This window comes from Stegostoma tigrinum, chromosome 29 (genome assembly GCF_030684315.1).
Source record: "Stegostoma tigrinum isolate sSteTig4 chromosome 29, sSteTig4.hap1, whole genome shotgun sequence".
NCBI lineage: Eukaryota > Metazoa > Chordata > Chondrichthyes > Orectolobiformes > Stegostomatidae > Stegostoma > Stegostoma tigrinum.
The window spans coordinates 18,823,407-18,848,665 of record NC_081382.1 but is presented as its reverse complement, the minus strand read 5'-3'; the positions used below and the strand labels follow the sequence as shown (position 1 = coordinate 18,848,665).

At 40.7% G+C, this 25,259-nt stretch overlaps 1 protein-coding gene across 2 annotated transcripts in view; it reads left to right on the top strand.

Annotated features, from left to right (window-relative positions):
* The window catches only part of niban2a (niban apoptosis regulator 2a), a 186,377-nt gene that overhangs the window by 145,137 nt on the left and 15,981 nt on the right, over positions 1-25,259 (top strand). For both annotated transcript variants that reach the window (XM_048559120.2, XM_059638144.1), the window contains 2 exons: positions 11,946-12,050; positions 22,202-22,364. In XM_048559120.2, coding sequence (XP_048415077.2) covers positions 11,946-12,050; positions 22,202-22,364 — 268 coding nt within the window. The remainder of the gene's footprint in view (positions 1-11,945; positions 12,051-22,201; positions 22,365-25,259) is intronic.

The following is a 25,259-nucleotide window of genomic DNA, read 5'->3' as shown; positions in this document are numbered from 1 at the left end:
CGTCTTCCCTGGACTGACCTATCCCCTCCCTATCTCCCCACCTATACTCTCTCCACCTATCTTCTTTTACTCTCCATCTTCAGTCTGCCTCCCCCTCTCTCCCTATTTATTCCAGTTCCCTCTCCCCATCCCCCTCTCTGAAGGGTCTAGGCCCGAAACGTCAGCTTTTGTGCTCCTGAGATGCTGCTTGGCCTGCTGTGTTCATCCAGCTTCACATTTTATTATCTTGTGCTATATTGTGCTGTGCAAAACAACAGAAGCAAGTGTTACCAGTGTCAATGGACTTGCACTATCAAAGCAAGATGGCATTGTAGTTTGTGGAGAAGGTATCAATCTTTATAGTGACCTTTGGAACAATGTGGGAGGAATATTACTGAGGAAGACAGTCATTTTGTATCCACTATTTGCACTCGTTTTACAAGACAAGACTGTTCTTGTATACATGTGGCACCGCTTCTCTCTCCTCCACATCGCTCATACCAACACTAATCCCAAAGGATGTGGGTGCAGTTATTTCCCTTGTCTTTCCCCACCTATTGAATTTATTGCTGCTGGCACAAATATATTAGCAAAAGCAAATTCAGGCTGTGGTTGTGGTTGAACAGGCTCATTGTGCTGTGGAGTGTGATAGTGATTACTGCTGTTCTACTTGAGCCAGTACCATGTTGCTCTGGAACAAAACCAACACTTTGCTAAATCAGAGTAGAGCTGATGCCTTGTTACTGTGCTGTTTGTTTGTTCCATACCAATTATTGTATTTGTCATGTAAATTGTTTGACAACATGGCTACGTATACTTGAGAGAATGGACACATTGGTTCACATGATATGAAATTAGTGATTCCCAAATTTATATGGTTAATTTTGGCTGCAGGATAGTTTTTCACCATTTTTAGAGGAAACCAGAAACTTGAAGGGAACATCTGGCTCATTGAAGACTTGCTTTCCCACAAAGTTTTATCAGCTTTGTGTGTAAATATTGTTTGGTGTATTATTTCACCCTCTGCATTAGCAAGCATTGGTAGCAACATTTGAAGGTGAATCAACATTAGTATTGACTTGCTTTAACCATTTTTAAACCTATCTGGTAGCTTTTACTTTAACCATTAGACTGTAATAAGTTCCCTGGGATATTAGAATTGTTCAGTTTCTGTGTTTTGACAGTGATACTGTCATTATTGCTCTTGGGTTGCACTTTTTGTAACAACTTTATATCACAGGAATAACAAGCTACCAGTTTGGCTCAACCTGTTTCAAGAGCAGCTTTTTGTATTCTTTAAATGATTGCCAGAACGAGCATAATCAAATTCATGTCTGTTTACTCCTGCTTCTGTGCTTTGTTGAAACATAGCCCCACTTTACTACTTGCAAATCCGTGTGTTTCCTTCCCATTACCACATTTGACTAACCCATGACCCTTCTGAGTAAGATCACCAGACACTCATTCAGTTAGAACTTATTTCTTCTGGTGTGTAGCACACAGTGAACTGAGAGTTTATCAAACAATCACATTTAAACCCAATGCCTCGAGATGAAACAAGTGTAATAATACAATCCACAACACAGTTCAAATCAACAGATATAACTTGGATTTTATTTTCTATCAAAAGCAGCTGTCCATGTCTTTTCAAGACCAGTTTGTCTAGAAAATAAAGCTAAAGTAAAAAAGTTGAATATCTAAGATTTATCTTTAGGGTAGCAAAGTGAAGTGAATTTCTTAGAAAAGAAGCTTATAATGAACGAATGTTGAAAATCTTACTGATGTGCTTGCAGTATGATTGTAGCTTAAGTCAATGAAGTTAAAACGCCATTTTTCCTCAAGCTGCCAACAGAGGATGATATAAATACAATGAATATGTTGGCATCAGTTAGTGGAGGTGAAGATATTTTGCCTTGGGTTGGGGGTGTGGGTGGAGAAAAGAACACTAAATCTCCTGTATGCTTGTTATTTAAAGTAATTGCTTTTAAGTATAAGATAATGTGCAGTTTTATGTGGGCTCCTATTGTCTCTAATAATGCTGAAGTTTTATTTTAATATCCTGATGTTGCTTCTGAGAAGGGATTGGGACTTTCTTGCCCGTGGGCCTTTGCATGGTTGTTAAAGGCGTTTCGTACTGGTGATCCTGTAGAGTCAAAAGTCCATGTATAAAAGATAGCTGTTCTGTTCTATCTCACCATCCTAAATACTGTAAGAAACAAGCTCATGAAATAATCACTGTTTCATAAATGTAACCTGAATGTATAAAGATCTCATACTCCATCTTAACTAGTCACTTTGAAGCATGACACACAAGTGAAAGCATACTGCTCTGTAGCTATTCACTTAATATCAGTTCAGACACTTAGATGTTGATAGTGACATGTTTTATATGATGGTCGGCTGCAATAAACATCTGTTGGATTCTTCAATATTCGCAACTTGAAGCCAGTTTCCTATGTTATAGGAGAAAATGTGAGCACTGTTGCATCTGATAAGAGGCTCCTGGGCCCCCTCGCCTGCCCCCGCATCATGGTAGCAGTGATGACGACTGACTCAGATGTTGTATCTTAGTGGTAGATATCAGGGAAACAAATTGAAGAGCATCCAGGCGGCAGGTTTGGATATTAAAGAATTGGGATAATGATCCGTTTCTGAAAGTGTAGACAACTTTCAAGTTTTTGAGAAGATTTGTAGCTTGTGTTACGGATGAGGTGGTATTGCTCGCCAAGCCATTGTTTGGTTGCAGACGTTTCATCACCCTGCTAGTAACATCAGTGCATCTCCAGTGAAATGTTGGTGTTCTTTCCTGCTTGTTATTTATAAAGCTCAGTTTGCTGGGGTGGTTCGCAGTACTTCTGGTTCAGTTCCTCAGTGGTTTGTATATCAGGGCCAATGCAATGTGTTTGGAGTTCAGTTCGAATGCCAGGATTTCCCTGTTGAGCTTGCGCTATTACGGATGTGTTGTCCCAATGGAATTTGTGTCCTTCTTTGCCCGTGTGTGTTGAGACTAGTAGAATTGGTCAAGTCTCTTGGCTAGTTGGTGTTCGTGTATCCTTATTGTCAGTTTCTTCCAGTTTGGCCAATGTAATGTTTCTCACAGTCCTTGCATGGTTTTTATATATTATGCTAGGTTAATTAGTAATATCCATAATAGCACAAACCAAACAGAGACATGCCAGGGAATTCTGGGAGGCCTGGCATTCCAACTGGAATTCTGTCAACAAACACACTGAACTGGACCCAATTTACAATCCACTGAGAAACGGAACTGGAAGTAATGTCAACCATCCCAGCAAACTGAGGCATGTAAATAACAAGCAGGACAGAACACCGATGCTTTACCAGAGGTGCACTGATAATGCCACCTAGCAGGGTGATGCAAAGTTTGCAACCAAACCTACCAGCTCTGCGAGCATGTATGGAAACTTAGTATCCAGATGTCAGTCTGTTCTGACGTTTTTGTTCTCTAAATTGTGCAAAGCAGTCAATAAATGCTGGAGATGTCATTGCAACCTATTTAGCACTTACACCACCTACGGGCAGAAACCTGCTATTACATGCCTGAAAAATCTGAGTTCTGCCGAAGAGTCAACCCTGCTTACTTTCCACAGACCTGACGGGATGCATCCTGTATGTTAATGGTAGTTGGTGGAGATAGCGGATGCACTGGTAGTCACTTAGCAAGAAGGCTCAGATTCTGGAGACGTGGCAGAGGACTGGAAAAGTGCGAATTGAATACTTGGTGTCAAAAAAATATGTAACTTAACAGCTTTTGTTCAGAAAATGTTAGAGTCTCTTGTAAAGGTCGTGATTGCAGAGCATTTAGTAGATATCCATAATATGATCAAGAAAAGTCAGTATGGTTTATTGGAGCGAAATCTCACCTGATATACTTTATTAGGATTCTTTAGGGAGGTAGGCTGAATGGCTGAAATCTTAGCAGATGGAATATAATGTGGGGGCGATGTAAGGTTACTTTAGTATAGAGGAGCTGACCGAAATGGAAGAAGACTGCCAAAAGCTGAAGCACAGTTGTATTTGGGAGTTCTTGTTTATAAATAACACTAAGTTAGCATGCATGTGCATGAGGAAAGTAAATGGAATGTTGGCTCTTTTTATCCCATTCCCTTTGAAATAAAAATAGAAAGGACACAATAAGCTATACAAGGAACTAATAACTTCACCATCTTGAACCATGTGAAGTTTTTGACCCCCTTGGCTAAGGAAGTATATACTGCACTGGAGGCAGACCAGAGAGGTTACACAAGGGTGAATAGTTTGGACCTGTACTCAGTAGTTGAAAAGAATAAAACAAGATCTTACTGAAACACACAAAAGTCTCAGGGGGCTGGTTGGAGTAGATGTGGCTAGGTTGTTTCCAGTTGTCAGAGAGACTAGGAGCAGAGGGCATAATCTGAGTAAAGTGTCATCTTGTTGGGATAGAGGAGAAGGAATTTCTTCTGAGGGCAGTGAATCTATGGTGTTCTTGAAGGCCGTTGAAGCAGGGCCATTAAGTATATTTAAGGCGAAGGTCAGAAGTTTTTAAAATCTATGTTGGAATCAAGGTTTATGGGGAGAAGGCAGGAAAATGGTCTCCCAGATTATCTATCATTCCTGATCTCATTGAATCGTGGAGCAGGTTTGATGTGCCTGATATCCTGCTTCTGCTCCATTGTCTTAATGGCCTTTGGCTTCAAAGAAATTAGGGTGTACAAGTGGTTAACAAAGCAGCTCACCGCTTTCTCAAAGGCAGCCTAGGGACTGGCCATTAATGCTGACCCAGCCAGGGATGCCTGTCCCTCATGGCTGAATATATTTATTTAAAAAAACGTGCAAACAGATCAGTGAAGTTCAGAGTGGATGAAGCAAAAGAAAAATTTCAGAAGATGACCAAACTTTTGACGTTTGTTAAACTCTCTCAGCAAATCAATGGTATATGGTGATCAGAAGCTTTTCTAACCTTTAGTATGTTATGACCTGAAAAGACAGGATGACCACTCAAAACTAAAGTCAACAGAGGACCTAATACTGTCATTAGTCAACGTAAAAACGTGTATCTCAGCAATTGATAGTGCCAAATACTACCTAGGCGAGCGTGTCTACGCATGCAATGGATCAACATTTTTGTGAATTGGCATTGCTGTGAGATTCTGCCAATGTACAAGCTTATCTTGGCTTCCTCAAATCTACTCCCTGATAGATACCAACAAAACCACACCAGCAGAACCACCCAATGTGCACCGATCTCGATATAGTCGCATTTCGTAAGATGCAAGCCACACCCACAAAGTATCACCATGATGTTTTTGCTGGGTTGTCTGAAATCTTTGGGTACAGGCCATCCAAAAGTAGTACGGAAGGTTGCAGACCTGAGTATGAATCATATCCAGAACAAATGGAGTTTACGATTTTTTTCGTTCATTTGTGGGATATGGCTGTCATTGGCTGGCCAGTGTTTCTTGCCCATCTTTAGTTGCCCTAGAGAAGGTAGTGGTGAGCTGCCGCCTTGAACTGCTGCAGCCCTCCTGCTATGGGTTGACCCACAATAGTGTTAGGGAGGGAATTCTGGGATTTTGACCTAGCGATAGTGAAGGAACAGCAATATACTTCCAAGTCAGGATGGTGAGTGATTTGGAGTGGAACTTGGAGGTGATGGTGTTCCATATATCTGCTACCCTTGTCCTTCTAGATGGAAGTGGTCATGGGTTTGGAAGATGCTGTCTAAGGGGTTGTATTTACCAAAGGCTCTCTGAAGGAGAAGGTAGAATTTTTTTTCTCATTTAACCCAATTCTATTATTCTGAAGGCCTTCTATCCAAGTTGATATTGTGCATAATCTTTATCTGTGGGTTTTATTCTCAAAGTTAGCTAGGTGATACAAAAAAGCATACCCATCTGTTGTAAAGAAGTTCAAAATTCCTAAAACTTTAGCAGTGCCAAACCGCTCGAGTGGTGAGTACTTAGATTAATTCAAGCAGCAAAAAAGTACTTGCCAAAACAAATGAGCTGTAAGGGAATGAAATTCAGTAAGTCAGGTTTAGGTCTAAACAAAAAGCATTTCTTCAGCCTGATCTCAGAATTGGAATTTTTCCATTTTTTGGTGTAAGGCACAGCTAAAGATTAGTGTGCCAACTCAGTTTGTAACAAGCTTTTGTGCAAAGCATGATTTGGTAACAAATGAAAAAGGATGGATGATTCCCGCTTTTTGGTACAAAATACTGTTTCATTGAGCAGCAAGGGGTGTGACGCATGCAGGTGATGTGCTGTGTCAGTGTGCCAGGTGTGTTAATGCCAGTCTTTTCACCCATGCAAGGCAGTAGACTTCTGCGCCATCTTTGCCAGGTACCAAATGGATGCCAGTGGTATCTCCCTAGGAGGTGGCAGTCATTTAGGCTGCACTGTACTCTTATTTGGGCTGGGTAGTTGTCAAGAATAATTGCTTCTTGAACAAATTTTCAAAACAAATTGACAGGTTCTGTGATGAAGTAGAGGCTGTTTTGACTTTATCTTCCTGTTTAAAAAGTTTACAGATCCTGGAGGTGCTAGCTCATTTTGTATGTCGGTATTGATTGCTGATTGAGACTGTTATTAATAATGGTAATATGTTTTATAGGGTATGGATGTAGTTGCCTGATCAAGAGTCTCACTACAAACCTTTGCCCATTGACATTATGGGAGATTAACCGGAAAACTCATTCCGGAAATTTAATGTGGTTAGTTGACTGTCAGTTGCCACATTTCCTCAAAAATGATCCTATGGCTACATGTTGCAATGGAACAAAACCAGAGCTTTTCCTGTAACCCTAAGGCTTTTAATGCTAATATATTTGGATCTAGACATGAGGATTAATGCTCCTCAAGAAATAGAGACTTGTTCTTTGACTTGGCCAGCAAGATGGCTCAGTGGTTAGCACTTCTGCCTCACAGCGCCAGGGACCCAGGATCACTTCCACCTTTGGGTGACTGTCTGTGTGGAGTTTGTAAGTCCTCCCCATGTCTGTATGGGTTTCCTCCAGGTGCTCCAGTTTCCTCCCACCATCCAAAGATGTGCAAGCTAGGTAGATTTTCCATGCCAAGTTGCCCATAGTATCCAGGTATGTGTAGGACAGATGTATTAGCCAAGGGAAATGTGGGGTTACAGGCATAGGTTGGATGGGGGGCGCTGGGCATGGGTGGGACGGTCTTTGGAGGTTTGGTGATTTGATTTTTGGAATGGCCTTGTATGCACTGTAGGGAGTCTATGAAGGTTTAGATGCCAGTTGGCTCTCTCTCTACCTTGCAAATTGGTAAGAATAGCATCTATGCATGCACTTGAATTCGGCATTAAGTTCAAATTGTTGATCAGACGTTCTCGTGCCCCCCCCCCCCACCCAAAAGAAAGTGGCGGCAATGTGTTTGGACGCAGTTGAACCATTTCTTATTGAGCGATGAGATGACCAGTCTGTCCTTAGTACAATCGGTAATTCGGGTTGCTTTGATAACTTGGTTTGGTAATTCAGAAAGCCGTGTGCATCTGTAATCCTTGCAGCATGTTCTAGGTCTCGATTTGCATAATGAATCAGCTCTCTAAACTTAGCCTGATTGCTATTTTTATAATGCAAAGAAAGAGATTAGCATGCAGTGGATGGGGTTATGAACTAAACATACAATGCTACGGCCGTTGGAAGTTCAGCTATTCTGCAATTTTTAACTGTTTTCAGACAAAGCCCCCTCCCTATTTTGGTGCAGTCTTGAAAGGGCAGACAGTATTTGGCTACTAATGCCTTTCTGTCTGAGCAGTGAAACTAGGTGACTGTTCACATGGCAGGGTTGTAGCTTCAGATATTTAATGGCTGTGCTCACAGGTCGTGTGAATTGATGCTTTTTTTTCTTGTTCCATTGCCTAAGGTGCTTTATCTTCAACAGCTGAAGAAATCCTGTGAATTTCCATTTCCATCCAATGAAGTTGTTCAATTTATGGTCCATACTTTACCACTAATGAACAAAGTTATAAGGTGTCTTTCCCTACTTTCCCTGCAAAAAGGTTGTCAAATGACAGATGCTGGAGTCAGAAAACAGTGTAGAGCTGGAGGAACACAGGTCAGGCAACACCAGGGGACCTGAAGGAGGGTCCTGACCTGTAACGTCAACTTTCCTGCTCCGATGCTTCCTGACCTGTGTTCCTCCAGCTCCACACTGTATTGTCACCTGACAGATTAGTTTGAGATGATGTAAAGTATCAAGTCCTCAGAAGTAATGTAAATGGAGGTCTCAAAATCTGTCTCCTTTATACAATGGTGGATTATCCCCATATGTTTCTTAATGTGCTGAGGTATAATAGAGTGTCTATTAAGTGTAATCATTTATTTTTCCCAGTAACCTGATACCCCTCAAAGCATAATCGGTGTGATTCTGAATGTTGAGAGGGTTATGGATCACATTCTTTAAACATTTTTTAAACTTTATTGGCTTTTGGTATCAAGCCAACTATTATCTTTCTGTTGCATTCAAATTGAATTAAGACTGGAAATTTTCCATATCCTCCTTCTGCCTTTCCCAAAGTTTCTATTCATGATTGCCTGTCATGCTTTCTCCGGAAAACTAAACCACAGCTGGATATTTGGGGAAAAACTTTACAAAGAAAGAAAAATTATACCATTGATTCCCCCAGTGTTTCCTGACCTTCTGATAACATGGCCCCTTTCCAGACCTCCCTGCCCATTCTCCTGAAACTTACAACAGTAAAGTAAGAACAAAACCAGAAATTGCTGGAGGTCTGGCAGCAACTGTGGAGGGAAGGAATTGAGTTACTGTTTCAAGTGCAATGTCCTCCCTTCAGAACTCATTGTTGCTAGGAAGAGGGAGAGAAAGAAAGAAAACAGCAGTTGAGCAGACAAAAGAATGGATAACAGTGAGCCTGAGAGAAAGAAACACTGCGAATAGGGCATGATGATTGAGTGAAAGCAGCCCATGTGATGACAGGACCTAGTGCATGGAAGAAGGTGCTCGGGCCTTGAATGTGGAGTCCTGAAGGTTGTGGGGTCCCCAAGCAGGAAATGAGATGCTGTTCTTCCAGCTTGCACTGAACTTCACTGGAAAACTGCAGCAAACCTAAGACACAAATGTTGTTCAGGGGACATGGTATGTTGAAGTGGCAGGCAACAGGAAATGTGGGATAATTTTTGCAGACAGAACATTGTTTGCCACTTTGGAATACCAAAGCCAAACACCTACATTCTGTCCACAAACATGACCCTGCACAGTGCAAGCTGGAAGAACTATATCTTGTTTTCCACTTGGGGACCCTGCAGCCTTCAGGATTCAATATCAGTTCAGTAATTTGAGGTCTGAGCATCCTGTCATCACAGTCTGTTTTCATCACAGCCAAACTATTATTGTCCATTAACAGTTCCCATCCGCAGCATTTCTTTCTCCCAAGCCCATTTTTTTTTTTCAGCCCCCTCATTACCCGCTCCCTTTATCTCTGACAATCTGTCTCATGCATACCCCGTCTGTCTCGCCCCCTTTCCTTGCTACAGGCAGTTCTGCACTTGGAAAGTATCGAGTTATGAATTCATTGATGCAATGAGCATTTAAACTCTTTTTAGTTTTTAATGTACACATCACAAACTACCTTTTTTAAATTAAGGCTGCCCTGTCTTCTGTGAATAAATTTTTATTGCCTATTGTCCGGAGCCGCCTTCTAACAGATCATATGTCAAATCATTAAGTATGTGCCTCAATGCCAAATTCTGGGGTGATGATTGGACGTGGTTGGAGAGAAACACACTTCTTCCTCAGCCTAGGGGAGAGGAAGAGGGAGAGTGCGTGTTCAGAATTGGTCTTGTCCAGTGCCATTTTTAGTTAATAACATGCATGGGGTTTCATAAAGGATTGACAAAGCTTTACAAAGGCACAAACCAATGCCCTCAGGAAAGGGAGAAGTTGGAAAACAAGTATTCATGCTTTTAAAAAAAGTTACTTTAATTATTTATGGATTTGCCGGCAACTTTGTGTTTCATGGCTAGCCAATGAAAAGAGAGCGTCTTATTGGCTGGTGCTCCATAAAATAATGGCAAATGATTCTCATCAGACCAGTCCCAGTTGTGTGTTCACAAGGACAAAGGCTAAACTTAGCCCAATGGAAAGAAGTCTGTTTTGTTCTAAGATAACAAAGTGTGGAGCTGGATGAACTCAGCAGGCCAAGCAGCATCTCCGGGGGCACAAAAGCTGACGTTTTGGGCCTAGACCTTCATCAGTGAGGGGGAATGGGGAGGGGGAAACTGGAATAAATAGGGAGAGGGGGAGGTGGACCGAAGATGGAGAGAAAAGAAGATAGGTAGAGAGAAGAGCATAGGTGAGGAGGTAGGGATGGGAGGTAGGTCAGTCCAGGGAAGACTGACAGGTCAAGGAGGCAGGATGAGGTGGTAGGTAGGAAATGGAGGTGCGGCTTGAGGTGGGAGGAAGGGATGGGTGAGAAGAAGAACAGGTTAGGGAAGCGGAGACAGGCTAGGCTGGTTTTGGGATGCAGTGGGGAGAGGGGATGGGTTGCAAGAACAGCCCTCCTGCAGTGCCACAATGATGCCACCCGAAGGTTGCAAGAACAGCAACTCATATTCCGCTTGGGAACCCTGCAACCCAATGGTATCAATGTGGACTTCACCAGCTTCAAAATCCCCCCCCACCACCGCATCCCAAAACCAGCCCAGTTCGTCCCCTCCCCCCACTGCATCCCAAAAAAGAGCCAGTGTATTTATTCAGAAACACCGTGACCTCGTTTGGCTTTGTTCCCAAACCTTCTGATCCAAAGGCTTACCAAGTTTTAATACTCAGTTAAAATCTGACATTCATGTACTTGTAAACTAAATAGTTTGCAAAAATTACCAGAAAATTCTGTTCCATTCATGAAACTTTTGGCAGAATTTTTGGAAATACTATAAGAAACTGCAATTTGTGTCCTTTCATTATTAATCTGAAGTGTTTTATTCCACAAACATGACTTAATAAAAAAAAGTATTCAACTCTTTTATTTTCTAAGTGTCCTATGCTGAACTATTCAAGTGTGAATGGGTGATGTGGAAAATTGTCATTTTTAGCAGATGCTTTGTATAAATTTATAAGCAAATTACTTTAGCAATATATGATCCATCATAATAACCAATGTACAAATGATCTTTCCTCTGTTTTTAACACAAACTATGTGCAATTCTTAAACCACTTATTACAAGAATCAAGTTTGTAATGTGAGCCAAGATCATCATGTATTTTATTCTTGTAAACCCAGCATTTTAGTGTAGTCATTTTCAAAATAAATTTTGATCAGCATTATTACGTGTGGTGTACTGAAAATGCCCATATTTGGTCAAGAGATAGTCGGAACTGCAGATGCTGGAGAATCTGGGATAACAAGGTGTAGAGCTGGATGAACACAGCAGGCCGAGCAGGAAAGCTGACATTTTGGGTGGAGATGCTTCTTGGGTCTCGACCTGAAACATCAGCTTTCCTGCTCCTCAGCTGCTTGGCCTGCTGTGTTCATCCAGCTCATATTTGGTCAAAGTGTCTTTCAGACTTCCACTTTCATGTCTCTCACTCTTCCTTGCTTCCCCCTTGCTCCAAGGGGAGTTGTGAAAGTATAGAGGGGTCCTGGAGTAAAAGAATCAATAATATAGACTTTCTTTGTTTGGCTTTACGGCATAGAGTGAAACCAAGATTGAAACAAAGTTCGTTTTATAGTTGAAGTTCTACAATGTCTTGAATTTGATTCATGTTGATGAGAAAACTAAAGTACAACAAATGATTTTTGGGGCCAGATTGATGTTGGAAGTGAATCCAGTTTCCTCTGGAAATGTTGGTTGGCCAGGTGAGCTTTAGTGATGTAAACCGATGAAACAAATATCTGACTGCACACTTGAAGCTGTGCAAAGTTATTGGATAAGATAATTACTGGGTTCTTTATTCTCTCTTTCTGTCGCTCTCTCTCTCCTCAAGATCATAAGTAATTTGGTAATGGAGGAGCTTCTACCGGAACTGGGAACTGCAATTCAACCAAAGCTAAAGGGCAAGTTTCATGACCGACAGAGGGCCTGGATCCTGGTGAGTATTTATTCATTGAATGTATGTATCTAAACAAATTGGTTATTGGTCCTTTTTATTAGCACAAGCACAGACACAGACACATTCATTTACATTCTCCTAGAACTGATAAATTATGGAAAGATTTGCGCGTTGTCATCTTTTGGAAGTTTTCACTATTTGAGGAAGACACTTACAGGCCACAAAGCGGAAATGACATCAGCCTGTATTTGGTATTTCATTTCTAGTCCCTTGTACAAATTAAACTGTGAAGGACTGGGGAAAGTAAATAGGGATTGACTGTTCTGTTGGCAGGAAGGTTGGCAACTATAACCTATTGAATATGGCTGGTTTCTTTAAACAAATCTGTGGATGCTGGAAGTCAAACAAGAGAAATTGCTGGAGAAACTCAGCAGGTCTGTTGAAGGTCTGAAGTAGGGTCACTGGACTTGAAGCATTAAATCTATTTTCTCTTCACATGCTGCCAGACCTGAGTTGCTCCAGCAGTTTGTGCTTGTATGACTGCCTAAAGTTTGGAGGAATATGGAGAAAAATGTGAACGTGCAGGGATTTGTTAAAACAGTAGGGCTATGGGGAAAACAAGCATATGTGGGATTAACTATAACAGCTTTTTCAAAGTGCCAGTTCAGGTGTGATGGATTGAATGTCTTCCAATGCTATATAATCTTCAGTCAGACCTGTTTTTCAATCTCTTCAGATGTGTTATGGCACCTACATGGGACGGGTGAGACTTGAACCATGCCTCCTAGACCAAAGTAGATGTCTGTGTCATAAGACCTTCATGGAATCAACCTGAATATCCAGTGGTAGATGCTGTTTGTCATCTAGTCTCTAGAAATCAGAAACACCTGGCAAATCCTTTTCTAGCCAGGAGTTTAATGAAGTTAGAATTTCGACCAGAATAGTCACTTCCTTTTTGAAACATAGAATCATTGTCCCTTGATTTCTGTTTTCTCTCACTGATTCTGTTTGGGGCTCAGACGAATGGTTATAGGACCAATGAAAATCCTTAGTGTGCTTGAAAAAAGTACTTTTCAGAATAAAAACAGTTCATTTGTAAACTATCCTCTCCAAACCAATGCATGCTGAAGATCTGTCCCAACAAGATCTTCAATAGAGTTCACATCTACTATTCAGAATAGAAACTGGCTTGTCAGAACTCTGATCCTTACAATCTCCTAAATTATAACATGCTGTCAGTGCAATGTAATTATGTTCTGTGATTATTGGCTGGGCGTGTGTCGTGCAAGAACAATGGAGAGACTTACGAACAGTGAAGCTGTGTTCTAATGGGTTTTAATGAGCTATAGTTGAATACGTTATATAACATTCCTTTATATTGCTCAATGATAAATGGAAGGTGAGTTGGTAGCTCCTTTAACATGTTGGGTAGGGAGTAACACTGAGTAAACAATTTTGCCAGTCCTATTTTGAAAAATGAGGTTGGCTGTAAAATGAAAATCCTATCAGTGAGAGAGAGCTGAAGTTGCATGTCGTTGATTGTTTTGAATTGAATATTAAACTTGATTTGAAGGTGCTTTTATAGATATTGATGTGTCTGTAATTCTTCCATACAAATTAATGAAGCACAAACTGTGACATTGCAGTACAACAGCAGTTAAGATATGCCACCAGTCATTAAGTGCCAGATAGAATGCTGATAATATAGTACAGAAATCTCAGGGGCAGTGTCATTCCTCGTTTTTAAAAAAAATCCTTAATTGGAAACAACTGACAATGACACATGGTATCAAAAACCTTGCGATGTGGTGATTTCTTCAAACAATATATTGACGTGGTCATATTGGACACAAAGCTGAATTGAATGCATTGTAAAGAGTGGGCATAGTTTAGATTGAGGGATATGTGCCTGGGACAGAGATTAGTGAAGAACTGGACCATGAAGTGACAGAGGGAAATATCATCTTTGTTTTTTGGTCAGCCTTATTGGTTGAATTTCTTTCTCTTTTCGGTTAGGGCAGTTTTCAAAGTGACTAATCCTGAGACAAATTTGTGAAGCTTACAGCAAGGGTAATGTTGGAAATACCACTGTATTAAGATATTGTAATGTTAAGATGAAAGTTGCAGTACTGGTGATGAATTTCTCGTTTGTATGGAGTTTAACTCCTGATTAGGAGGCTGAAATCAGTGATAATGGGAACTGCAGATGCTGGAGAATCCAAGATAATAAAGTGTGAAGCTGGATGAACACAGCAGGCCAAGCAGCATCTCAGGAGCACAAAAGCTGACGTTTCGGGCCTAGACCCTTCTAGGCCCGAAACGTCAGCTTTTGTGCTCCTGAGATGCTGCTGGGCCTGCTGTGTTCATCCAGCGCCTCATTTTATTATCTAGGAGGCTGAAATGTCCACTTTGACATGATGCCATCAAATTAGTTGCACTGTTCACTGTTTTAAAAATGATCATAGACTCTCTGTACCCCGTTCTGGCCTGCTCAGTTTAAATAATGATTACCTGGTAAAGTCATGTCACTGTTAACCTTCTTAACGTTAACCTAATATTTCTCCTGGCATATTTAATGCAACCAAATTTTATAACCATAAATTGTGGCCAGCTTAGTTGAAACTGCTTATTGAGGCCGTAAAGAACAGGTGAATGCTGTTTGGGCCCTCAAGCCTGCTCCACAATCCAAGAGGATCATGGCTGATCCAGCTTTCTTCATGTCTACTTTCCTGTATTTTCTCTGTAACCCTTGATTGTCCTCATAATCAAGGATCTTATCTATCTCAACCCTAAATATGCACAAGGCCTCTTTCCCCACAGCTCTCCGCAGCAAGGAGTTCCAAAGACACTCAACGCTTTGAGAAAAGAGGTTCGTCCTCATCTTCGTCTTAAATTGACATTGTTTTATTCTGAGTCTATGCCCTCTGACCCTAGACTCTCCCAAGAGGGGAATCATTTACCCCTCAGCATTTAACTTGTCAAGCCCCTTAAAAATCCTGTACGTTTCAATGAGATTAGCCCTTGTTCTTCTAAACTCCAGTGAGCAGAGTCCCAACTTGTATAGCCTTTGCTCAAAAGAAAATCCCTCTATACCAGGCATCATCCTACTAAGCCTTCTCTGAGCTGCCTTCAAGGAAATTATATCTTCCCTTAAATAGTATTCCAGACGTGGTCTCACCAGCACCTTTTTAAGTTGTAGTAAAACTTCTCTACTCTTATACTCCAAACGCCTTGAAATAAAGGCCAACATCCCACCAGCCTTTCTGAATACCTTCTGCACTATGTGCCAGCTTTGTGTCTTGTGTACAAGTGTCCCCAAGTCCCTGTGTGCTGCAGCTTTCTGCAATTTCTCTCCATTTAAAAAAATCCTTTACTTTGCTCACCCTTCCAAAATGAATAACTTCACGTTTTCCTGCATTTTACTCCATTTGTTAATTTATTTTTTTGCTCGCTTAGATAATCTCTCAACACATCTCTGTAAATTGTTGGCATGTCTTTTGCAACTTGCTGTTCCACCTGTTTTTGTCATCTGCAAAGTTGGCTATGGTGTGTTTACTTCCTTCCTCCAGGTCATTAAAGTTGCAATCCCAGCGCTGATCCTTGTGTAACTCCACTAATTACAGGTTGCCAACCTAAAAAAGAACTCTCTTTATCCCCACTCACTGTTTTCTACCCATTAGCCAATTCTCTATCCATGCCAGTAAACTAATTGCACTGCCATGGTCTCTTATCTTCTGACTGAGGTATCTTGTCAAACACCTGGAAGTGCAAATGCAACATTTGCTGGCTTTCCTCCATCCAGTTAAGAGCATATACTCATGCTTGATAAGAGAGATTCAGCAGCAAAACGTATTGGTACTGTTAGGTATTTGTTTTGAGCTATGATTTCTCAACCTGGTCATTTCCCAGTATTGGCAAGAAAATCTGGGTAATGCATGAGTGACTGCTTTGTGCCACCTTGCCCAGGATAAAATAGCTGAGACAAAGTTTGCCTTACCTTGTGAATACATACAACCAATCAGAACCATGAAATATTATGAGCATATTGAACTTTTGAATAAGATGTGTTTTCCTTTAAATAAGGATTGCGCGCCAAGCCTTGATGATAACGTAACTTGTAAAATTGAAATCCAAGGACTACTGGAAGATTCTCTTATGAACCTTTAGAACTTTGCATCTCCTTGGAACCAAGGAAGCTTCGAGGAGAAAGACTTCAAAAGGCACAGCTGCAAAGTAACCTAATTACCTTCACAACAAGAAAGCTGTAGGTTATGTTCCAGACTCTGGGCATGAGTTGAAAAACATGTTGTTTTACCCTTTGTCGGAGTGCAAAAATGGGATTTAAAAACCAATTGAAACCCACTAATTTGTGTGTTAGTGGGCTGAAGTGTTAGTGTGGACTAGGTGTGCTGTAATGGTCACAGCTTGACTGCAGCCATTAGACACCATTGTGCTGCAGGATTTTTTAATATGTTCCTATATTACGGCAAAGCAAATCAATAAAATGTTTAGGATTATTTTGTAGTTTGAGTACAACTGTGTGCTTCTGTGCCTTACAGTCAACTAAAATCAGTACTATGAAAGGAACATTTGAAACTTGATAATAAAATGTGAGGCTGGATGAACACAGCAGGCCAAGCAGCATCTCAGGAGCACAAAAGCTGACGTTTCGGGCCTAGACCCTCCTTCAGAGAGGGGGATGGGGAGAGGGAACTGGAATAAATAGGGAGAGAGGGGGAGGCGGACCGAAGATGGAGAGAAAAGAAGATAGGTGGGGAGGGGATAGGTCAGTCCAGGGAAGACGGACAGGTCAAGGAGGTGGGATGAGGTTAGTAGATAGATGGGGGTGTGGCTTGGGGTGGGAGGAAGGGATGGGTGAGAGGAAGAACCGGTTAGGGAGGCAGAGACAGGTTGGACTGGTATTGGGATGCAGTGGGTGGGGGGGGAAGAGCTGGGCTGGTTGTGTGGTGCAGTGGGGGGAGGGGACGAACTGGGCTGGTTTAGGGATGCAGTAGGGGAAGGGGAGATTTTGAAACTGGTGAAGTCCACATTGATACCATTAGGCTGCAGGGTTCCCAGGGAACTTGAGCCTAATCTGCAAAGTTCAGATAAATGTTTTGTTATATTAAAATAGGAAGCTCTCAATTTTCAACATACGTCATTTGGTTTTAAATACCATAAACCTTAAATGGACTAAACAGACTCGTAGATGGGGAAAATACTGACCTAAAATAGTTGCACAAATCATAGATAGAGGGAACTTGAGGAAACCAATGGGGAATAAGTGAAATCATCTGATCTGGAAAATATAATTCTGTCTACAGACACCAAAACCAGTCAACTAAGGTCAAGAAACTGGCATCTTCAGTTTCAGTTTCCATGTGCCTGGTAAGTGGCACATAAGACAAGAAGGGTTGTCTGTGTTTGTAGAAAACAATGAAGCTAGTTATGGAATACACAAGGGAACTTTATTTCAGTAGATGCTTTTGAGCAGTAGTCGAAGAAGAATGATGGCTAGATAATAGAAAGGATTCTATTGGCCTCTGTTCCCTCTTTATCCTAAACAGTACTTAGAGAAGCGGTCATTTCTGCTGATAAAGCTGCACATTTCACTACTGTTGAAGAATCTGAATCACTGTGGTCTCAGATTAAAATCTAACAGCTCCAACACTCTAAAGGTTATGCAATTGAAATAACTTATTTTGCATGTCTGCATCAGACATGTTCTTAAAATTTCATACCTGTGTGTGTTGTTTTGCCTCTTTCTCATATTTTGGAATAAAATGTGTCTTTCAATCAAGAAAAATCTACAATTGGCTCCTTTGTACCAGCTAGCACAATTTTCAAATGACTGAGATAGCTGTGTGTGAACAGAAATCAATTATTTTTTGTGACCGACCGAGTGGATGGCCTTTGAAAAAGTGAGACAGAATTATCTTCTCCCCAGGACTGAATTTTCTTTTCTCAAAAGCTGGTCATGACAAATTGAGTAAATGTTGAAGACCTGACCACTTCAACATTGTGCAAATGTCACTACTTACCTAAAGTGTGGAACTCACTAAGTACGTAGTGAATTATCAAGCTGGAGGGGGTTCAGAAATCTGGAAAGTTTGAGTTAAAGAGAAAGGCTGGACAGGCTGGGACTTTCTTTCACTGTAGCATAGGAGGTTGAGAAGTGACCTGGCAGAAGTTTATAAAATAATGAAAGGTATAGATAGAGTTGATGGTAATTGCCTTTTCCCTAAGACAGGGAATTTGAAGCCTAGGAGGTACATTGTTTTAAAGTGAGAGGAGATATTTAAAAAAGACATGAGGCAATTTTTTTTTTTACACAGAAGGTGGTTCACACGTGGAATGAATGTCCTGATGAAGTGGTGGATGTGGGTACAACTACAATGTTTAAAAGACATTCTGGATGGATATATGAATAGGAAAGTATTGCAGGAACATGGGCCAAGAGCAGTCAAGTGAGACTAGTTTAGTTTGGGATTATGTCTGGGATGGATTGGTTGGATGGAAGGGTCTATTTCCATGCTATATGACTCTAAAAGACAAATGTTTTTTTCCTGCCATTTCAAGTGATTTATATGCACCTTTAACTTTTAAACTTGCACCTATTTCTTAAAGTGCCAACAATAGGTGATTCTCTTTTTGCTATGAATTGAAATGTGTAAGATGTTTCTTGTTGGCTTCCTCCAAAGGGTTACTGTGCACAAGAATAAAAATCCTGGCATTTTGCCTGTTTCACAATGATGGAGTTTTTGTGTAGCCCAGAATCTGTTTACCTGTACTTGCCATGTTATATTCACAGCACTCACTGGATTCTGGAGGAGGGTAAATGAGTGGGGAGCTAAAAGATTAAAAGCACTGTTTCATTGCACATGTTCCATTGAACAGAGAAAAGATCATCAGCAAGATCCATAATATGAATAGTGATGTTTTGGCCTGTCAACTTGCCAACTAAAACTGTTTCCTAAAGTCTCTCCTCATATATATGTATTACAACACTGAGGTATAAATCTGTATTCCTAAAATAAGCATATTACACAGAGCTACATTGCCCCCAAGATCTTCATAGTCCATACCCAGGTCTCCCCTTATTTGTCAAGCTGTTTTAACAGATATGTTGAAGTAAATCAGTGCATTATCTTGTGCAGCAGCATTCCTGTGCCAATCTAATTAAGGCTTAGTATCAAGCAACAGCCAAGAATTCCGGAGAAGAAAAGATTTCCCTCGTTTCTCCTCAGACTGTGTCATTTGCCTCCCCTTTTTGATTTGAAGATACTTGAATTCAAATCTGCATTATTTGCATTCATTTTCATCTTGATGTTAGTTTGCTGCTTGCTCTGTTTTGAAACATTACAGCAATAAATGACAATGCATAGAGGGGGGTTTACCAGACAGCCACTGATTAAAGCCAAAAACATCAAACCTGCATTGTCATTAGTCTGCAATTATTTTGCTTACATTTAATTTTTGCTTCTACCAATAACTCATTCTTCAAGGAGTGAAAAGGTTAGCATGGTTTTAATGAAATGTTCAACTACTCAGGTTTCATGTCTCTTTTGTTGTTTGAAGATTCCTGTTTGTGCACAAGTTCAAGTTCCAAAATTAATTGTGGAGTAAGATGAATGGAAATATCATTTATTTACCACATGATAAAATACAAGTAATGTATCATATCACTCTTCTGTGTTAAGCCCCTCTGTGAGATGCTATCCATATCATAAATTTTACTGATGGGATGGAACTTGTGGCTGTGCATGCCCATCCCTTGAAACATGTCTGAGCTGTAAGTGTATGAGAAACTTCAGATTTGTGACGACGATAGTTGGATGAACCAGCCTTTGAAATTGGCTTCAGCCAACTATCTGTCAATTTTACTGATGCAGCTCACCAAATGGTCACTTGGACTCTGAAAGCAGTTGCCTCCAGGCAGCAGGTGCCAACAAATTCTGCTCTAATTTGTATTAGCAACAAATTATTACCATTTAAATAAGCAATCAAAAAGAAAACTGCTTTTATTTTTTGGCTTTTGACACTTTGTTTTGCTGTAGCATAACTATTCTCACATGGATTCTTTCTACAAGAGGTTTTGAGATGACAATCTTTCTCCTCCTTGGTGAGAAGAAAAGGATTAAATGCTTATTTTTCTTAGAATCTGGAATTTGAGCATCCGCCCTTACAGCAGGTTAAAGATTAAACTTGCTTAGACAACACTTTTTACATATAGTGTGTTTAAAAATTTGCGTCATACTATTTTTCATGAAGATATCGCCATTTCAAAAACATTTTGATGATTAATTCAGGAGAATGACAATGAAACTTGCTTTCCTCAAAATAAACTTGGACTCCCAAGAAGCATCTGGAAAAATTAGATGCCGCTAAAGACTAGTTCTGATCTAATTTTCTGGATGAGTTGCAGTCTTAAAGCTTGTTTCTGCTAACATTCCCATCATTTCTTCACCCTGATGGTTTCTCTTGAGACAGAGCTACCACCATATTTTCTGAGGTACACACCCCAGCCCATTAAAAGATATGTTCACAGCCAGCCTTAGAAACTAACCTTTAGTAGTTTTTTATTTAAACAGCTTTTTTCTAATAGCCAGTGTTGATGAATAATAATAGGTGTGTTCTACAATACCTGTTGCTGTCATACAACTTAATGAATTGATGGGCTCAGGAAACAATCAAGCCATTGTTTATTCTTGGTTAGAGACCAAAAATAACTGCAGGTGCTGGCATCCAAGGTAGACAAATAGGATGCTGGAAGAACACAGCAGGCCGGGCAGCATCTGATAGAAAGGAGCAGTCAACGTTTTGGGTATTACCCTTCTTCAGGACTGGACGTGGGTTTTGGAAGAGCTGCAGATAATGGGGTGGGGGGGGGGGGTGGAAGGGAGGTACTCAGAATGCAAACTTAAAGAACAACACCTTATCTTCCTCCTTGGCAACCTACACCCCGGAAAACTCGATATTGAGTTCTCCAATTTCAAATAACCTTCCCACCCATCTGCTGGCTCCCTTTTCCAGCCTCACCTCTTCCCTTCGACTCCACCTTCTGACTCTCCCTTCCAGCCACCATTGACCAATCAGGTTATACAGAGTACCAGTGTCCAGCAATCTCCACCATTCTCCTATCGTCCCTCTCCCTATACCCCCCACATCCAGTCCTGAAGATGGATGATACCCAATACATTGACTGCTCCTTTCCTCCAGATGCTGCTTGGCTTGCTGTGGTCTTCCAGCCTCCTGATGACTTATTCTAATGCACTTGCAAGGGGAGCTGTTGTATCACTATGAAGTGGAAAAATAAAAGTACAAATAATCGGCATCTGTTAATACTCGAGCATTATGAAATGTTGCAATTCTCACGTTTCTATTGTCTTCCCACTGTTTACAAGGCATGACCTTTACATCTCACAAAGCCAGCACTGTCTTGCTGATGGTGTGGCTCCTCCACTCCGAGCTACCTTTTGTATATTTGTGGTTCCCTCTTTTCTGCTTTTACAATTTTAAATTTAACCCTTAATAGCAAACTGATTCAACCCTTTCACCTATGACCCTGTTGCATTGACTTTCTCTGGATGAAAGCCTTTCTGGGTTTCCCAGATGCTTCGCTTTTCACTTTGTTCTTTTGTGAAATGCTCTGATTGGGACTCTCCCTTCCCGACTCACCTTGAGTGTCTTTATGCTGTGGCAGTTGAAGAAGGCAGCTCACCACGGCTGCCTTAAGAGCAGTTAGGGGCAGGCAATAAATGCTGGCCTAGTCAGCAAAGCCCAGATCTGCTGAATGAATTAAAAAACATTGAAATCCAATGACCAACATGAATTAAATCTGTAGTTATAACTTGGTTCACAATATCTGCCGAATGACGAATCACTGAGTCAGTTTGGTTGCTGTTAATTCTTATGAAATTGTTAAAATAAATTCATGGGCAAGCGTTCATGTCACCCTGAGATTGCAAATGCCTGATGATATCGTGAGTCATGTGACACGGTTACATTTATAAATGTTACCACTTCAGTTGGCAATTCTAAAATACACTTGGCCTCTAATATGGTTAAGTCTTCACTTTTAATTCTGCCCATGAGTGAGAAACAAAGTTGACTGGAAGCAAGAGAAAAGTACTTTAACATCGTGAAGCTGTTTATGTTTTAATTTTGCTGCCTTTATTTTCCCTAATTAGATCACAGAGGCTGTGCATAAAATGGTTCTGGCACAGACGAAAGCCCGATACGAAGCTGTTTTACAAAAGTGTGAGGAGGCCCGTCCTGGACTGGAAAGCAGGATTCGCCCAGATATGGACCAAATTATCAGTTCTAAGGAGCACGTGGGAAACAAAATCAGAGGTTAGGCATCAGCTTTGAGCAATGGGATTGGAGATATTTGAGAATTAATTGTCACGCTGACTTCATATAGCATCTTATTTCCACTGGATTCGATGACACCAGCTTCAGATGAGCATCTTCTGTTGAATAATGCAACTTGCAAATTGTCACTGCATATATCAGTTCTGTTTCACACAACGTTTTAAGTGTAAAAGCTTTAGCACAGAAGCTGAAGGGGGTGGACTGATTCCTTTCCTAGCCTCATTCCTCCACTGGTTGTAACAAAGTTTGAATATCAAAGTGGTGATAGTTGCACTTTACATAGCAATCAATCAAACTGTGTTTAGTTTAGTAACAAATATCCCTACTAGGTTTCTTTAGGTAACACAAGAAATTTTATTACAAATTACTCCGTAGTTAATCACGCAAGGATACAATGATTATTGTCAAAAGGTTTAGATTGTGCCAATAAATGTAACTTTTAGCCTAACAGCCAGAATCAGAATGAGGCAATTATGGGTCACAGGCAAACTGTGATTGCATATGAGGTGATGCACATCAAATAACAAGTTTGGTCATGATTGATGTAAGGGAATTTTCAGTAAATCCCGACCCCTGCCCTTCCACCTGAGACATTCATGACATTCTAGGCTATTACAAAGGATCACAATTTTGCTCTGTCAGGAAGGCCTAATTTTGAAGTTCTCTTGGAGCTAGTTCAATGACTGCTTATGCCCTGGCACTTTCCTGTCTCTGCACTCCCCTGGATTCTGGAAACTTGCACTCCAACACCTGCCTACAAGCATGTTTTCAGCTTATCCACCGCTATCTTCAGTAAACTGGCACTGTCCCTGGCTTTCTCTATACTGCAGTCTCGCTCAGATATTCCAAGTACTTCTTTCTTGCCTGTTCCTGGTTGTACTGAGCTATTAATGACTCAGGAGCCACTTTTGAGCTCTCTTAGGACTCAGGAGATGTTTTGGGAACTAACTGCTTGGAGTCTGCGAGCAGTGCTTCAGCGCTCCCACGTGCTCTGACTTGCTGAGTACTCAGTCAAACTTAAACTGATGCCACTGACCTATTTGAAAGCCTTGCCACAAATCCCACCTCTTTTACAAAGCAAGGGTGGAATACCCTATTCCCTGAATGCTACGATATTTACTGATTGGCTGACAGTGCAAATGGAAACAAAAGAAAAATGGATTTTGTCACAAGATCGATACCATTCATAGGCAAACTGGGACAATATAGACAAGATTTTGAGCCTTGACTTTGACATGTTTATTTATCTTCAACACTTTGCCCCACAGCTGGTAGAACTGGGTGAATAAATCTTTTCTTTGAAAAGAACCTTTTTGTGAAAGAAAAGGTCCACCCTGAATACAGCCTCATCTGTCATTTTCCCTTATCCGTCTACTAGCACCTTTTAGTTCTGTTCCTTCGATGAATGCATGACTCTTTTGGGACTTTCTATTCAGTTGTATATCATTTTGGTTTTGTCAATGTTCATTTTCAGTCAGAATTTTGACATTTAATTTCATTTTTGGGCAAACTGACTTATACATACCTAGACTGAGTATTGTAAGAATCAGCAGCCTATCCTTTGATTTGATAATTGAAGTATAAGCAGAGAAGTAGAATTTTTAACCTTGAATGCCATAAAATGGTATTCGAGGCTGTTGGTGTTTTGTACATGGTTTGTAAATACAAATGTTCAAAGAACAAAGAAAATTACAGCACAGGAACAGGCCCTTCGGCCCTCTCAGCCTGTGCTGATCAAGATCCTCCTGTCTAAACCTGTCATCTATTTTCTAAGGGTCTGTATCCCTTTGCTCCCTGCCCATCCATGTACCTGTCCAGATACATCTTAAAAGACACTATCGTGTCTGCGTCTACCACCTTCGCTGGTAACGCGTTCCAGGTACCCACCACCCTCTGCGTAAATAACTTTCCACGCATACCTCCCATCAACTTTCCTCCTCTCACTTTGAGCTCCATGACCCCTAGTAATTGAGTCCCCCACTCTGGGGGGAGAAAAGCTTCTTTCTATCCATCTTGTCTATACACCTCATGATTTTGAAGACCTCAATCAGGTACTCCCTCTTTCTAATGAAAATAATCTCCGTCTTTCTAATGAAAATAATCCTAATCTACTCAGTTTTTCTTCATAGCTAGCACCCTCCATACCAGGCAACATCCTGGTGAACCTCCTCTGCACCCTCTCCAAAGCATCCACATCCTTTTTGTAATGTGGCGACCAGAAGAGTGCGCAGTACTCTAAAAAGGCCGAACCAAAGTCTTATACAACTGCAACATGTTCACTATAAATTTGCTACTAATCTGAAAATGGGGATTTCTATTTGGACGCAAGTATTCATTTGTGACTTTGCCTTGTTTTTGATAGACTTGCTCCCTTGAAAGCAACAGGGGAAGCAGTACATACCAGGAATTATTAGGATTATTTCTTTTGAGTTACTATGTCCTTGAGTTGAAACTGCACATTTGGACTAATGGTCAGTTACTTGTGCTGCATTAAAGCCTGCTGTCTACTTTTCTGGCACTTTTTACAAAATTACGTTGTGGCTGTGATTTCTAAATCTCACCTTATTTACCATTGTCTATTCCTCGAACTTTTCTGTTTTCCATTCAATGTTCATAGCTAACCTGGCCACCTTTTTTGGAGGGGTCAAAAATGCTGACTACAAGCAACATAGATGTCAGGATATCATGATGCTTTGGTAAAATACACAAACTGTTCAACAGCTGACTTTCAGTTAATCTAAAGTCATATTCTCTGCTATCCTGCCGTCGTCTTGTTCTAAAGATGAGAAACATACGTATTTTCCTAGTAGTAAAATTTGAGCACATTTTTATGCCACTTACTGTTGGTTAAAATCAGAAATTATTCTTTTTGAC